Raw genomic sequence first — 13,982 nt, forward strand, 5'->3', positions numbered from 1 at the left:
GGTCTTTAAAGAAGTCTTTAACTAAATCCATTGTTTTCTTATGTTCTCCATAGTCTCGTAGCCCTTTGATGACGATATTTGCTGCTTTCTCATTTCTTTCTTTTTCCTCTCTAATCTGTCTTCAAACTTGTTTTTCTATGTTGTCAATAGGAGTGTTTGCTGATCCCTTTACTATGTTAGCCCATGATCTAACTTCTTCAATATGTTCTCTGAGTTGATTCTCTTTTATTTCCATATTGGCCATGGTATCTTGTATATTTTTCATTTGCGGGTTCTTGTCTCCTTCCGTAGCCTCTCCTTCTCCCGTAGTACTTGCTGCTGTCCTCTTTTCTCCTACTTCTTTCTTTAACAATATTTATTCATACTCTCCTTTTTCCATATTAAATTGCAATTTTTGAATTTGTTCTCTAAGTGACTTGACCTCCGTTGCCAATTTCTAGTTATCCTCAGTAACTCTTTTCATTGTGATACTTTCTATTTGGCTCCTCTCTTCAAGTGCCCACACTCTTTCCTTCATAGCTACCAAATCATTCACAAAGATGTCTGGATACCACGTCATCGGTGTCCTTGTGGGGCTATAATTATTTGGCAGCCCATCTTCCACTGTGCCTATCACCTGAGAATTATCCATATTCCCTTTACCATTAATATCTCTAATATTATCAAATCGCTTAATTGATTCAGAGATTTCAGTTAGCCTCAGATTTATTTCTCCCTCCCTTGTGCTATTTGAGGAATGTGGAATCGGTTTCAGAAGTAAAGCTACTAACTTCCCTCTTTTTGCATTTTTAAACTTTCGTATCTTTCTCCGCTTAATTATTCTATTATATTGCTTGGCATTCACATAGGTGTAGTTTCCTCCTGTGGGTGGTCTACTGGCTTGTGAGAAGCTCAAAGTGTTTGTGGGTAAATTGCCATTTGTCCCTCCAAGATTGAATGAACTCGCATGTCCGACTGAGGGTCTTGGAAGAATGAGGAAGCTCCCTTGATTCCACTTGATGATGCTGTTGTGCATTAAACTATCCTCGTAAGTCAGGACCAAGCCATTGTTACCAGAGATGTCATTGTGTTTCATAGCTTCTCCCAGATTAGTTTGTTGTTTTGCTGTTACAGGTGCCCTGACTATCAGATTCTCTGCGACCCTGTTACTATCAGATCCTGTGTTTTGCAAGGTAGACCCACCTAGTTCTGGCTGTGCCTCTGTTATCTTTGGTTGATCAATCAATGATACTTGTACAAGTATCTTCTCTGCAACTATTTTTGTGATTTCTTTGTTTGTTTCTTCCATGAGGACCATATCGTACCCACTGGTGCCTTGTTATAGATTCTTTATGTTGTTTTACCGTTGGAAATTTATCAAAGCCAGGAGAAGTAATAAAGGAAGCCTGAACAGGTGCAGACTGAAATGAAAGAGGTAAGAATAAGGGAAAAGGCATTAATAATGTTATCTAGTGACATTGTATGAAATGTGTTGAATAATAGAAGAGATTGAGGAAGATAACTACTAGAGAGAGGCAATGTAGGGAAAGTTGGAAAGATAAATTTATAGAGTAGAGAGACCTACATATAACTAGGGAAAGAGGAAGGGGAAATAAGAGGAGGATTTTGATAATATAGAGTTAGACATGGAAATAATAATAAATATAAAGATTAGAGGATAGTAAGAGGGAGCCATATCTAAAGGTAAAGGGGAAGAAAAAAGATAAAGATGAGATGAAATAAATTATATATATATATATATATATATATAAGAAAGAAAGAGGGGTACAAAAGGGTTATTGAAAGGAGGGGTGGAAATAGAAAGAAGAGGGGGAGATATGAAGCAATTATTTAAAATATAGAGATGAAGAATGTGCAAAAAGATAATGTGATCTAGTTAAAAGGTATTTAATATTACATTTAGCTTTTGGATTTGATTGTGTGAATTTTTTATCATCAACATTTCGGATCACACTACGTGATCCATCATCAGGATTTTCATGCAAATGAAGAGAGGTATTTAATAATAATTTGACTTAAAATTCATAAGAGATGACAGTTATGTAGATTTAGAGTGAATATCAAACAATTTAAGCAATACCAATAAAATTGTGAAAATAGAATAAATTAAATGTAAAGTCAAAATATAGCAAGATCGAAATATTAATAATAAAAATTATTTAATTTATTAAAAATTAAATTTTAAAAATACTAATTATAAATGTATTAAATTGAAATATAAATTCTTATGTACTAGATTTTATAATCAATACATTATACAACATATTGATATTAATTGTAAGAAAAACATAATATTATAAAGTCTAGAATAAATAAAATTAACTTTGTACATGAATTAAAATGAAAAAAATTTAATATCTAATTATATTATAATTAAAAATAGTTATATTTATCAATAACTATTATTTACTTTCATAATTTGAAACTCAACAAAAGGAATGCACACAATTTTCTTTATGTGGAACACCTTGCTTTCATTAAATTAATCTAAGAATTTATTTTAATAGTAATAAATAAGTCAAATAAAATGGAAAAAATTTCAAAGAATATTGGCTTCATCTTATTTGTTATTGGATTAAGAGTAAGAAAATGAAATAAATAAGTTAAAACATAATAAATGAACATCAACAAGAACATGGAAATGTTATCCCTCTAAACACATCACTCATCTAGCAACATAGAAGTGGAAACAAAGAAGATTTTCCATTATCCAACAAACTAGTAGCATGGAAAATTGAAGCCATACAACCATTAAAAATAAAGCACAATACGCTTAACACAAAGCACATATTGTCCGCATAATACTAGAGAAATGGAATTCAAAACATTAAACCTTGTTGCTTTTGTGAAAATGTTGCTACCATTAAAATACCACAAACCTCCACCATGACAGAAAATATCATTTTCTTTACATGTAAAACCTAAAAAATGCTCGACAAATCTGAAGATTACCTCCCTTGCAGAGTGTAAGACACATTACCTGTTATATCAGCTGACAAAGTTTACCTTATGTTATTATTTTGAGCATTGGGAAAGATTTTGGATTGAAGCCAAGACTTCAAGCGAATCACATGATGGTAAACATATTTGGTAGCATAACTATGATTAACATAAGAAGAAATATGCAACAATTTGACATGTAAACAGGAGAACATGAAAGAGAGGGACAAGGTAGCTTGACATAATATCCTCCAAATATTTTTATTCTAGTAAGCCTAAGGAGTTGGATAACATGTGTCTTAAGGTCCGTAAAAGAGAAAACTTCCATGTCCAAGGGAAATAAAAAATCTTGGAAATAGTTGCAAAAAGTCATCTCCATAATAATTTAGCATGAGGACAAAATGAAAAACAATGTTTGAAAGTTTCAATCTTGCCATAAAAAGGGATAGAAGGAGGTGGATGCAAGAATTTAAGACATGACCCAATAGGGAATTTTGCACTGATCAACTTCCAAACTAAGTGAGCTAGAGTTGCGAGTTATCCTTTTCCTTCCAAATATGAAAGCTAATATTTCCCCCTACATATCTGTTGAAATTACAATTCCAAACAAATTGAGTAGACTATCTCTTTATAGAGTATTTTAAGAGGAATATTTTTATTCTATTTCTATTTTAAGACCACCTTCAATCCTTATTAAATTTTGAATGGAAGGTGGAAGGCATAATGATAAAGAGATTTTAGTATACCATATTTTGCAATTCGAATGCCATGGCTTTGCCTTTAAATTAAGATTGAAGAACTCATTTGGTCAAATCTAGATTTCCATGTGAATCTAGAAGGGTTCCATACGACCCTAAACAATTGGAGGCCTTTTTTGAATACTTGTTTGGAATTGAAAATAGGGACCTTTTTCAAAGGCATGTTGTTGAATTGAATTAAACAATTTCTCTATGCAGAGGAGGTTGAAAAACCGAGTGCATTGTTGAAAGATAGGACAAACCAAGAATTTTTTTGAGATACCCACCTTTGTGTATTTTCCAAGGAGATACCCATACCGAAGGGTACACCAAGATAATTAGAAATGGTGCCATTTTTTAATATATCTACATTATTTTGGAATCCATGGCTAAGGAGGACAAGTATTTGTCATCCAAAATTTAGTTTTATGCATGGCTAATTTGGAGCTTGAGATAGCACAATAAAAGTCAATGACATCAATAAGGTTACTAATATCCTCAAAAAACTTATGAACAAATATTATACTATCATCAAAAAGGTGGGAGTTAAGTATCACACTATTATTGGGAAGAGCGATATCATGAATGGGAGTGTTAGATTGGGCATGATGAAGGAGACAACCAAGAGAATTGGTTGGGAGAACATAAAGGAAAGGAGAAAGAAAATAACCTTGACAACTAGACTTTTGAAGAGCGAATTATGGGTAAATGACTCTATCGATAACCAATCCTACATTAGCATCCATGGAAAAAATTCAAACATGATCACAAAGATTACCCCAAAATACCAACCATTGGAACATCATGAGGATGCATGTCATGATACAATCATATAGGTAAATTATCAAATGATAGCTTGAGAATAAAAGCCTCATGATCCATTTTTTGACCTATTCAATAGTTTTCCAAGCAAGAATTAGGTTCTCTAACATAAATTTGCCCCCTATGAAGCTAGTTTTTTATGGTCCAACAATTTCTTTAGTAATGGGTTTCATTTTTTAACTAGAGCTTTAGCTATTATCTTATATGAGTTGTTGACAAAAATGACGAGGCCCCAACTATTCAATGAGTCTTTGGTTTTTCCTCTAGTGATAGGCTTAATAAGCCTATGATTAACGAAAGGACCAAGAGACCCATTTTCAATTGCTTCCAAGTAGACATTGTAAAAAAACTCCCTAATATGTGGCTAAAGTATGTAGTAAAATATAACTAGAAGTCCATCCATACTTGGGCTCTTCTCTAGGGCCAAATTATACACAAATTTATCAATTTCTTCTAAGGATGGATAGTGATCAAGCAACTTGTTGTAGCCCTTTGGGATTTTGCAAGTGATATAAGTAGATAATATATATTTTAGGATAAAAATAGAAGGATCAATGCTTGAGTAATCAATAAAAAATTATTTGTAATGCGGCATATGCACCGAGTTGTGGTGCCAAAAAGGTGACAAGGAATTTTTTTTTTCCTATTTTAAACAGCGCGTACGCGCTATGGCTTGGGCAACCCAAGCCATAGCACGTGCGCGCTATAGTGCGTACACGCTATAGCGCGTACGCGCTTTTAAAAAAAAAAAAAGTATATATGATGGGCTACAAACCCGCAACCCATCATTTTCATTACCATTTTCTTCTACTCCTACAGCGAGCAGCGCATACGCGAGTTGAAGACTCAACATTTGCACCACCATTTGCCAAAATGCCTCCTCGTCGACAAAATCCAAGACCACAAGCGCACCCACGATGACACCGCAAGTGATATAAACCTAACTTTTCATTGTTTGATATATTTTCCATATTGTTTTGTAAGTTTTTAATATTTTTTTGTAGGGTTTTTACAAATTTCATTTAGATTTGTTTATTTATTTGAATTTCAATTGATTTTTTATCAAGAAATGTTCATAATCAACCAGAAAATCCACAAGAACATCAAAACCCTCAAGAACTCCAAAACCAAAACCCTCCTCAAGAAGAAGAACAAATTCCACAACCCGAACCAATTGCAAGACCTCCACCAGGCACACAAGAAAATCTAAGAAATGAAATAGAGAGAGGCAAAACTGAATTAGAAGGAATCATTGCTCGGTTGAAAGAATCTGGACAAACCAATCCAATGAGGGCTCAATTGGCATCATCCCTCGAATCCATTAACACTCAGATAGCCTCAGTTAGTGGTCAATTAGATATTTGGCGGGCTAAGAGGGATGAACAAAAAAGATTTTATGCAAATAAATTGTCATATGAAGATGTTAAAAAAAAGGAAATACCAAAAGGTAGTATATGTGCATTATTTAGAAAACCCTGTGAGCAAAATACTGTTAGAGAGGGTACTAAACGATTCCCCATCCATTGGTGCATACATGATGCTATTAGAAATAATTTTTGGGATAGATGGTGGATGGTTTTTGATGCCCCTCCTTGCAACAATCACGAGGTCCCCATGTATTTTTTGAAGAAATTATATTGTGAGTTTGTCCTTGGGGAGATCCCCAATTATTTTGATATGTTAGACTCCCAGGGTAGAGGTGGGGGGTCATCATTTGAGAGGTCCAGAGCACGTCGTGACCCTAATGTAGTTAGGGCACCCATGGTCCATCCATAGTGTGAGCATGTGATTATTCCTTCAGTTGTGAAGGAACATGTAGAGGCCAACACTTTAGGGACCATTAATGCTTTGACGCAGACCCTCATCCATTCCATGAGCCCATTAGTTGAGGGGGAGCCTTCTATACGTCGTGGTCACATGTGCACTTCATGCAGATCCCTATGCACATTTGGCACTCATGTCAGAGATGGTGCAGATGATGGGCTTGTCACCGATCAGTTCCTGAATGAGACATTTGGCATTGACACATAGGTAAATTACTAATTTGATCACATTTCATACGTATAGTGAATGATTAATTAATTAGGATTTATTGACATTGTTCAAAATTTAGGGTCAAAGTGTTCCTAGGCCTAGCAGTGATCCTCCAGGCCCATTTTTTGTCCCTTCGACGAGTCCTGAGGTATCTATCAATTTAATCATTTTAATTAATACATATATTTATTATGTAATCATATTAAGGATTGACCAAAAAAAATATGCATGTGCATCAGTTCTCCACAGGACCCTCAACCTTTACCACAGACGTAGAGTAGAGACATCATACGAGCTTCACACAGGTACAGTTGTTTCATGTTAATTTAATTCATTTGATTATATTTATTCCATATTTCATGTTATATATAATGTGTATTGTATGACGTGCAACTCATGATGTTGGACACACCTCCTCATCTGCGACAGTCTGTTGATAGTGGAGTGGCCGCAGCTGTGGCTAGCTCACAGCCACTGACGGAGGTATGAAAGAATTTTCTTCATTTTAGTTGTTGTTTATAATAGTTAATCTCAAAATTTCTAATGTTATTTATAAGTGATTATATTTATTGAATTGTTGTAGGGTCTTGTCATGCCTGATCGTCGAGGAGCATTTGAGGTGGGCTTACAGAGTGACTATTTGTTGGCGGTAAGAAAATAATTGATTTTGTGAGTACATATATTTGATTTCAACGTATAATAAATATTGATTCATATCTACTTTCTTTGTATCAGTTGGACCTAGAGAAGAGCCTCAACAAGAGGTCAAGTGAGCGTGTCAGGAGGGCCCCGTCATCTCCACTGTCTCCCTCCACACAACGGCAGAGGACGTCGAGAGACTTGTTTCCTTCCCCTCGTGGGAAGGAAAAGATGTAGTTGAGGTATTTGATACATATATATAGAGACTTGTTTCCTTCCCCATGTATATATATATATAGGCATCTGAGAGACATATTCGATACACATTTGATGTACATATGACATTCTATATTTGATGTATGACATTATTGGTTAATATATGATATGTCTGTTCATATACGACATTATTGGTTATCATAATATATTATGTGTTTGTTAATGTATATGACATTATTGGTTATCATTTCATATTATATGTTTGTTCATGTATGATGTTAAATTAGAAATGTTCGTGTATGACATTAAATTAGATATGTGCATGTATAAAATTAAATTCAATTGCTAGAGAGTTGCCATTATGTCTACCAACTAGTAGATGTTCTTTTTTGCTTTATTAGTATTTCTCAAAAACTGCAAAGAAGCTGTTTCTGGTAGTATCTACTATAGTCCTTCTACTCAAATATGTTTTCAAAAATACTTAGTATGGAAAAGAAATGTCTATGGAAAGCTTGTCAAATAGGATATTGAAGAACTAAATGTGGATAGTCATTAGTACCCATCAATAAGAACACATACATCTTTCTCAAGCAAGCCATATGACATTAGCAAGTAATTTATAAATTTCCTTTGCAAATAACTAGAAGATGCTATGAATCTTAATACAAAGTTAATCACGAACTCATTATTCCATCCAAGAAGCATATTTCACCCTAAGCCAATTAACCGACAGGATAAAAATTAATTCAATTTCAACAAAATTTTGAGTATAACAAGCATCTTAGGGATTCTTACAAGAATTAACACGATGTTCACAAGAGCATTACAAGTTCTTGTAATGCTATTTCACATATTGTAATCATATTCAGTTTTGAATAGCCATTTTTGTTACAAGCATAAATGTTCTTTAAGGTCTTTTAATTCTAGACATGAATTTTATTATGAAGCTTTTTTATGACAACCCACTCAATGCATATATTGTTGTTCCACATTATGCTAATTTGACTTTCATTGGTTGATTTGGGTCTAGACATGATGTTATTCACTACCTTTTTTATATATTATTTTTTTGTAGTGAGGTTCTGGCCTGAATGAATGTATTAATCATCGAAGTTGTGAACCTTGGTCGAGATCCTTACAAATATATTTTCAAATTGGACCTCAAATAGTTTTCTCAGTCACCCCTTGTACATAGATACTGAAATTGTAGTTAATTACAAAATTAATACTAAATTAACACAAGTTTAATTGAGAAGTATTATGTACCTCAATAGGCTAGATTATTATTGATCGGGAAGCTTTATCTTAGAGCAGTTGGTTTCCTAAATCTTTAGCGCAATGACAGTCTTATGGAATGTGGAATTAGGTCTGCTAGCTAAGGAATGTTCTTTAAAAGGTAGAGGAAACTCAAGACTCACATGTTTCCAATCAATATAAATGTTTAAATCGCTTCTCTAATTTTTTCTATTTATGATCTTCTTAAAACTTAACTTTCTAAATGTATTGATGGGGAAATAAAGATCTTCTAGGAACTAAAGGCTAATCATGTTTAATACTTACAATTCTATGTTTTTATCTAATAATTTAAAAAAGATTGTACAAGTGTTTTCAAAGAGCAACACTTGTCACTAACATCATAAGAAGGAATATCCAAGGAGTCTTACCACTGATCCCCCACCACCAAATTCAAGAGAAAAAAAAATTCCACTACTAAAGAGATAGTAACAATGATCATCCCCAGTCTCTCCCTTATCACAAAATGATTACCATCAAAATTTGCATTTCCAATTGCATCATGTGCGTTGAAGCGATAGTAACATTTTCACTCTCTTACCTAATGTCTCCCATTTCTGAAACTCCTAGGGAAGGGCAAGGCCATCTTCTCAGTACTTCAAAATACAATGAGTTCCATTTTTTCACATATTGATAATCGTTGACTTAAGGGCATATGCACCGAGTTGTGGTGCCAAAAAGGTGACAAGCCTTTTTTTTTTTCATTTTTCAATAGTGCGCACACGCTATTGTGTGTACGCACTATAGTGCGTATGCACAATAGCACGTACGCGCTATTAAAAAGAATTTTTTTTTATAAATGATGGGCTGCACACCCGCGACCCATCATATTAACAGTGATTTTTACTGTTTATAAGGGCAGCGTGCACGCGAGTTGGAAAACAATTCATTTTCAACATCCCTTGCCAATATGCCTCCTCGCCGACAAAATCCAAGATCACCAGCACGCCGACGCCAACGCCGTATGTAATCTAAACTTGACTTTGCATTATTTTATATGTTATTCATATTGTTTTATAGGGTTTTTACAATTTTTATTTAGATTTGTTTATTCATTTGGATTTCAATTGATTCTTTATCAGGAAATGTCCATAATCAACCGGCAAATCCACAAAACCCTCAAGAACTTGAAGAACCTCAAAACCAAAATCCACAAAACCCTCCTGAAGAACAACAAATTCCACAACCCGAACCAATTCCAAGACCTCCACCAGGCACACAAGAAAATATATTAAATGAAATTGAGATAGGCAAAATTGAATTAGAAGGACTCATTGGTCGGTTGAAACAAGCTGGACAAACCAATCCAATGAGGGCTCAATTGGCATCATCCCTCGAATCCATTAAGACCCAGATAGCCTCAGTTACTGGTCAGTTAGATGTTTGGCGGGTTAAGAGGGAAGAACAAAAAAGATTTTATGCAAATAAATTGTCATATGAAGATGTTAAAAAAAAAGAAATACCAAAAGGTTCAATATGTGCATTATTTAGAAAACCCGGTGAGCAAAATACTATTAGAGAGGGTACTAAACAGTTCCCCATCCATTGGTGTATACATGATGCTATGAGAAATCATTTTTGGGATAGATGGTGGATGGTTTTTGATGCCCCTCCTTGCAACAATCACGAGGTCCCAATGTATTTTTTGAAGAAATTGTATTGTGAGTTTGTCCTTGGGGAGATCCCCAATTATTTTGATCTATTAGACTCCCAGGGTAGAGGTGGGGGGTCATCATTCGAGAGGCTAGGAGCATGTCGTGACCCTAATGTAGTTAGGGCACCTGTGGTCAAGCCACAGTGTGAGCATGTGACTATTCCTTCAGTTGTGAAGGAACATGTAGAGGCCAGCACTCTAGGGACCATTAATGCTTTGACGCAGACCCTCATCCATTCCACAGGCCCATTAGTTGAGGGGGAGCCTTCTGTGCATCGTGGTCACATGTGCACTTCATACGGATCCCTATACACATTTGGCACTCATGCTGGAGATGTTGCGGATGATGTGCTCGTCACTGATTAGTTCTTGAACGAAACATTTGGCATTGACACACAGGTAAATTACAATTATAATTTACTAATTTGATCACATTTCATATGTATAGTGAATGATTAATTAATTAGCATCTATTGACATTGTTCAAAATTTAGGGTCAGAGTGTTGCCGAGCCTAGCAGCGATGCTCCGGCCCCATTTTTTGTCCCCTCCACGAGTCCAGAGGTATGTATCGATTTAATCATTTAAATTAATACATATATTTATTAAGTTATCATATTAAGGATTGACAAAAAAAATTATGCATGTGCATTAGTTCTCCACAGGACCCTCAACCTTTAGTATGGACTCAGAGCATAGACATCGTACGAGCTTCGTACAGGTACAGTTGTTTCATGTTAATTTAATTCATTTGATTATATTTGTTTCATGTTTCATGTTACATGTAACGTGTATTGTATGACATGCAGCTCATGACATCAGACACACCTCCTCATCTCCGACAGTCTGTTGATCATGGAGTGGCCGCAACTATGGCTAGCTCACATCCATTGACTGAGGTATGAAAGAATTTTCTCCATTTTAGTTGTTGTTTATAATAGTTAGTCTCAAAATTTCTAATGTTATTTATAAGTGATTATATTTATTGAATTGTTGTAGGGTCTCGTCACGCCTAATCGTCCACGAGCCTTCGAGGTGGACGTACAGAGTGACTACTTGATGGCAGTAAGAAAATAATTGATTTTGTGTGTACATATATTTGATTTCAACGTATAATAAATACTGATTCATATCTACTTTGTTTGTATCAGCTCGAGTTGGAGAAGAGCCTCAACAAGAGGACGAGCGAGCATGTCAGGAGGACCCTATCATCTCCACCATCTCCCTCGACACGACGACAGAAGACATCGAGAGATTTGTTTCCTTCCCCTCGTGGGAAGGAAAAGATATAGTTGATCTAGACATATATATATATAGGCATCAGTGGACATATTCGATACACATTTGATGTATATGACATTTTATATTTGATGTATGACATTTATTGGATGTATGACATTATTCGACTTATGACATTATTGGTTAATATATGATATGTTTGTTCATATGCGACATTATTGGTTATCATAATATATTATGTGTTTGTTAATGTACATGACATTATTGGTTATCATTTTATATTATATGTTTGTTCATGTATGACATTAAATAAGATATGTTCGTGTATGACATTAAATTAGATATGTGCATGTATGACATTAAATTAGATATATTTATGTATGACATTAAATTCAATACCTAATATGTTTGAAACTTTGATAGAATATTGAGTAACAATAAAATTTATCACTGTTTAAGCATAAGTTAATCATTTGCAATATGTCATCGTCATATGATTTATGATCTTGTTCATGCTTAAAGTTTTCCTTCTCTATCATTTGTTTATCAAGTTTAATTCAATACCTAATTAGTTTGAATTTTTGATACAATATTGATTAGCAATAAACTTTATCAGTCAAGATCGATTAGGACCTCCTGGCAATAAACTTTATCAGGCAATATTCGTGGACCTCCAGGCAATTGGTCACCTAAATGAGAACCTTGAGATTTATTAGGAACTCCATGAAAGAAATCAGTGGCTTGAGAAGCTCTCCATTTGTTAAGCTTCAATACATAACCACCATTCTTTATCATCAATTAAAAAATGTCAGAGATAGTAGAGAAAAGATGGATTATTTGCAAAAAAAGTCATTTTAAATATCATAAATGTAACATAATCACTAATAGTTTTCTGTTTTTTCATACATTAATGATTGTAACATAATCACTAGTTGATTGGAATGCATTGTTATTATTCTATAGTAACTAGATTAAGGTAAAAATAAAAGTTTAATAAATAGTTGTTATTATTCTTACATTGTTGGAAACAGGGGCAGCGTGAAGGATCTCTGATATTTTCCAAAATGGTGTTCCCAAATGCACACAATGCCACCAAAGACTCCAAACTTGGATTTACCTTCACCAATCGTTTCCTCCACCTCTACACACCTTAAAAAACTTCAACCAATATGTTTCTAAGGTTTCCAAACCCACAAATCTTCAGTAGATACAAAAAAAGAGGAAGAGGGATTCTTTTTTTAGTTTTGTAATAATGGTAGAGGGAAAATTATAAACATTTTTTTCATTTTTAGATTGGGCTTTCTGCGTGAATAAGAACGATAGTTTGTGAATTGTTATCTTTTATCAGAGAGGAGATGCAATATATTTCAAATCTTTGTATTTAAATATATTCATTTGAGATGTGTTGTTCTTTCTACTAGTTTGGTTATCTCTGATAAACTTTATAGAGTAAATTGTGTTTGTGCATATAAGGAAAACTTTGAGTTTCGCGTATCACACAATCTAAAATAAATCATTTTGATCTTTCCCCTTGATTTGCTGATTTTGAATATTTAATTTAGAATCTTTGAGTTCTTAGTTTGTATTTTCTTATTTGTAAATTCTCTCATCTACCTCATGTCTATGGATAGATGATAGCTTGCCTTCTGTGCCTTCCGATTAAAGGCATACCATCAATGTTATTCATTGAATATCCTTTGAGGGAGCTGTAACTTTATATGCAAGATATATCATTATTGGCAATCATAAGAAAAGACTCAATAACAACACATTGCTTAAGTTTCTTCAAAAATATACCAAGCCCAAAGAGCCATTTTGCATTATAAACTTATGGTTGCAACATTTTGGCATCATTTGGAATGAGCCAGTTCGTATTGCCAACACCAAGATCCACCATCTCAAAAAAATTAGTTACGCCTTTGACAAGAGAATGGTTGGGGAAAGACGTGTTTAGAGTGTTATCTTTTTAGTCTAAATATAGGCTCACTAAAATTTCATCTACAATGAATACACTTCCAAGTTCTTCTTCAAAGATAAATATCTCCAACACCAAATAAGTACTAAGCACTTAATCCTCGTATTCCACTTGGAATAATTCCATTAATCCTGTTATGGGATGGCATAAAAATGTATAAACCTTCTTCATATTTCTTTTGAATGTCTTCATGATCCTCCAATGCTTCTAGTAGCAACCTTTCTTCTTGATGTGGTGTATAATCAAATGAGAAAGCCTCATATTCTATCTGTCTGTTAGGGTGAGGAATATCTTTTATCTTCTCTCCATCAATCCCTTCTTGCTTGTGTTGATCTATCAAGTTTCTTGGATTAACATCAATGGTTGGAATGATATTAGAAGCTTCAAATATAAAAGAATCAAATTCTAGAAAAGGGGCATCCATTGACAAACTT

The 13,982-nt window shown here is 34.2% G+C and overlaps 1 protein-coding gene across 1 annotated transcript; it reads left to right on the forward strand.

The window, feature by feature from the left end:
- Positions 1-1,405: 1,405 nt before the first annotated feature.
- Positions 1,406-10,701, forward strand: LOC149545665 (uncharacterized). The gene is made up of 5 exons (XM_089793817.1): positions 1,406-1,414; positions 7,117-7,152; positions 9,544-9,643; positions 9,764-10,480; positions 10,670-10,701. The coding sequence occupies exons 1-5, from the start codon at positions 1,406-1,408 to the stop codon at positions 10,699-10,701; spliced, it is 894 nt and encodes a 297-aa protein (XP_089649943.1).
- The last annotated feature ends 3,281 nt before the right edge of the window (positions 10,702-13,982 follow it).

Source organism: Cupressus sempervirens, chromosome 7 (assembly GCF_028749045.1).
Source record: "Cupressus sempervirens isolate cs-2001-9-10 chromosome 7, ASM2874904v1, whole genome shotgun sequence".
NCBI lineage: Eukaryota > Viridiplantae > Streptophyta > Pinopsida > Cupressales > Cupressaceae > Cupressus > Cupressus sempervirens.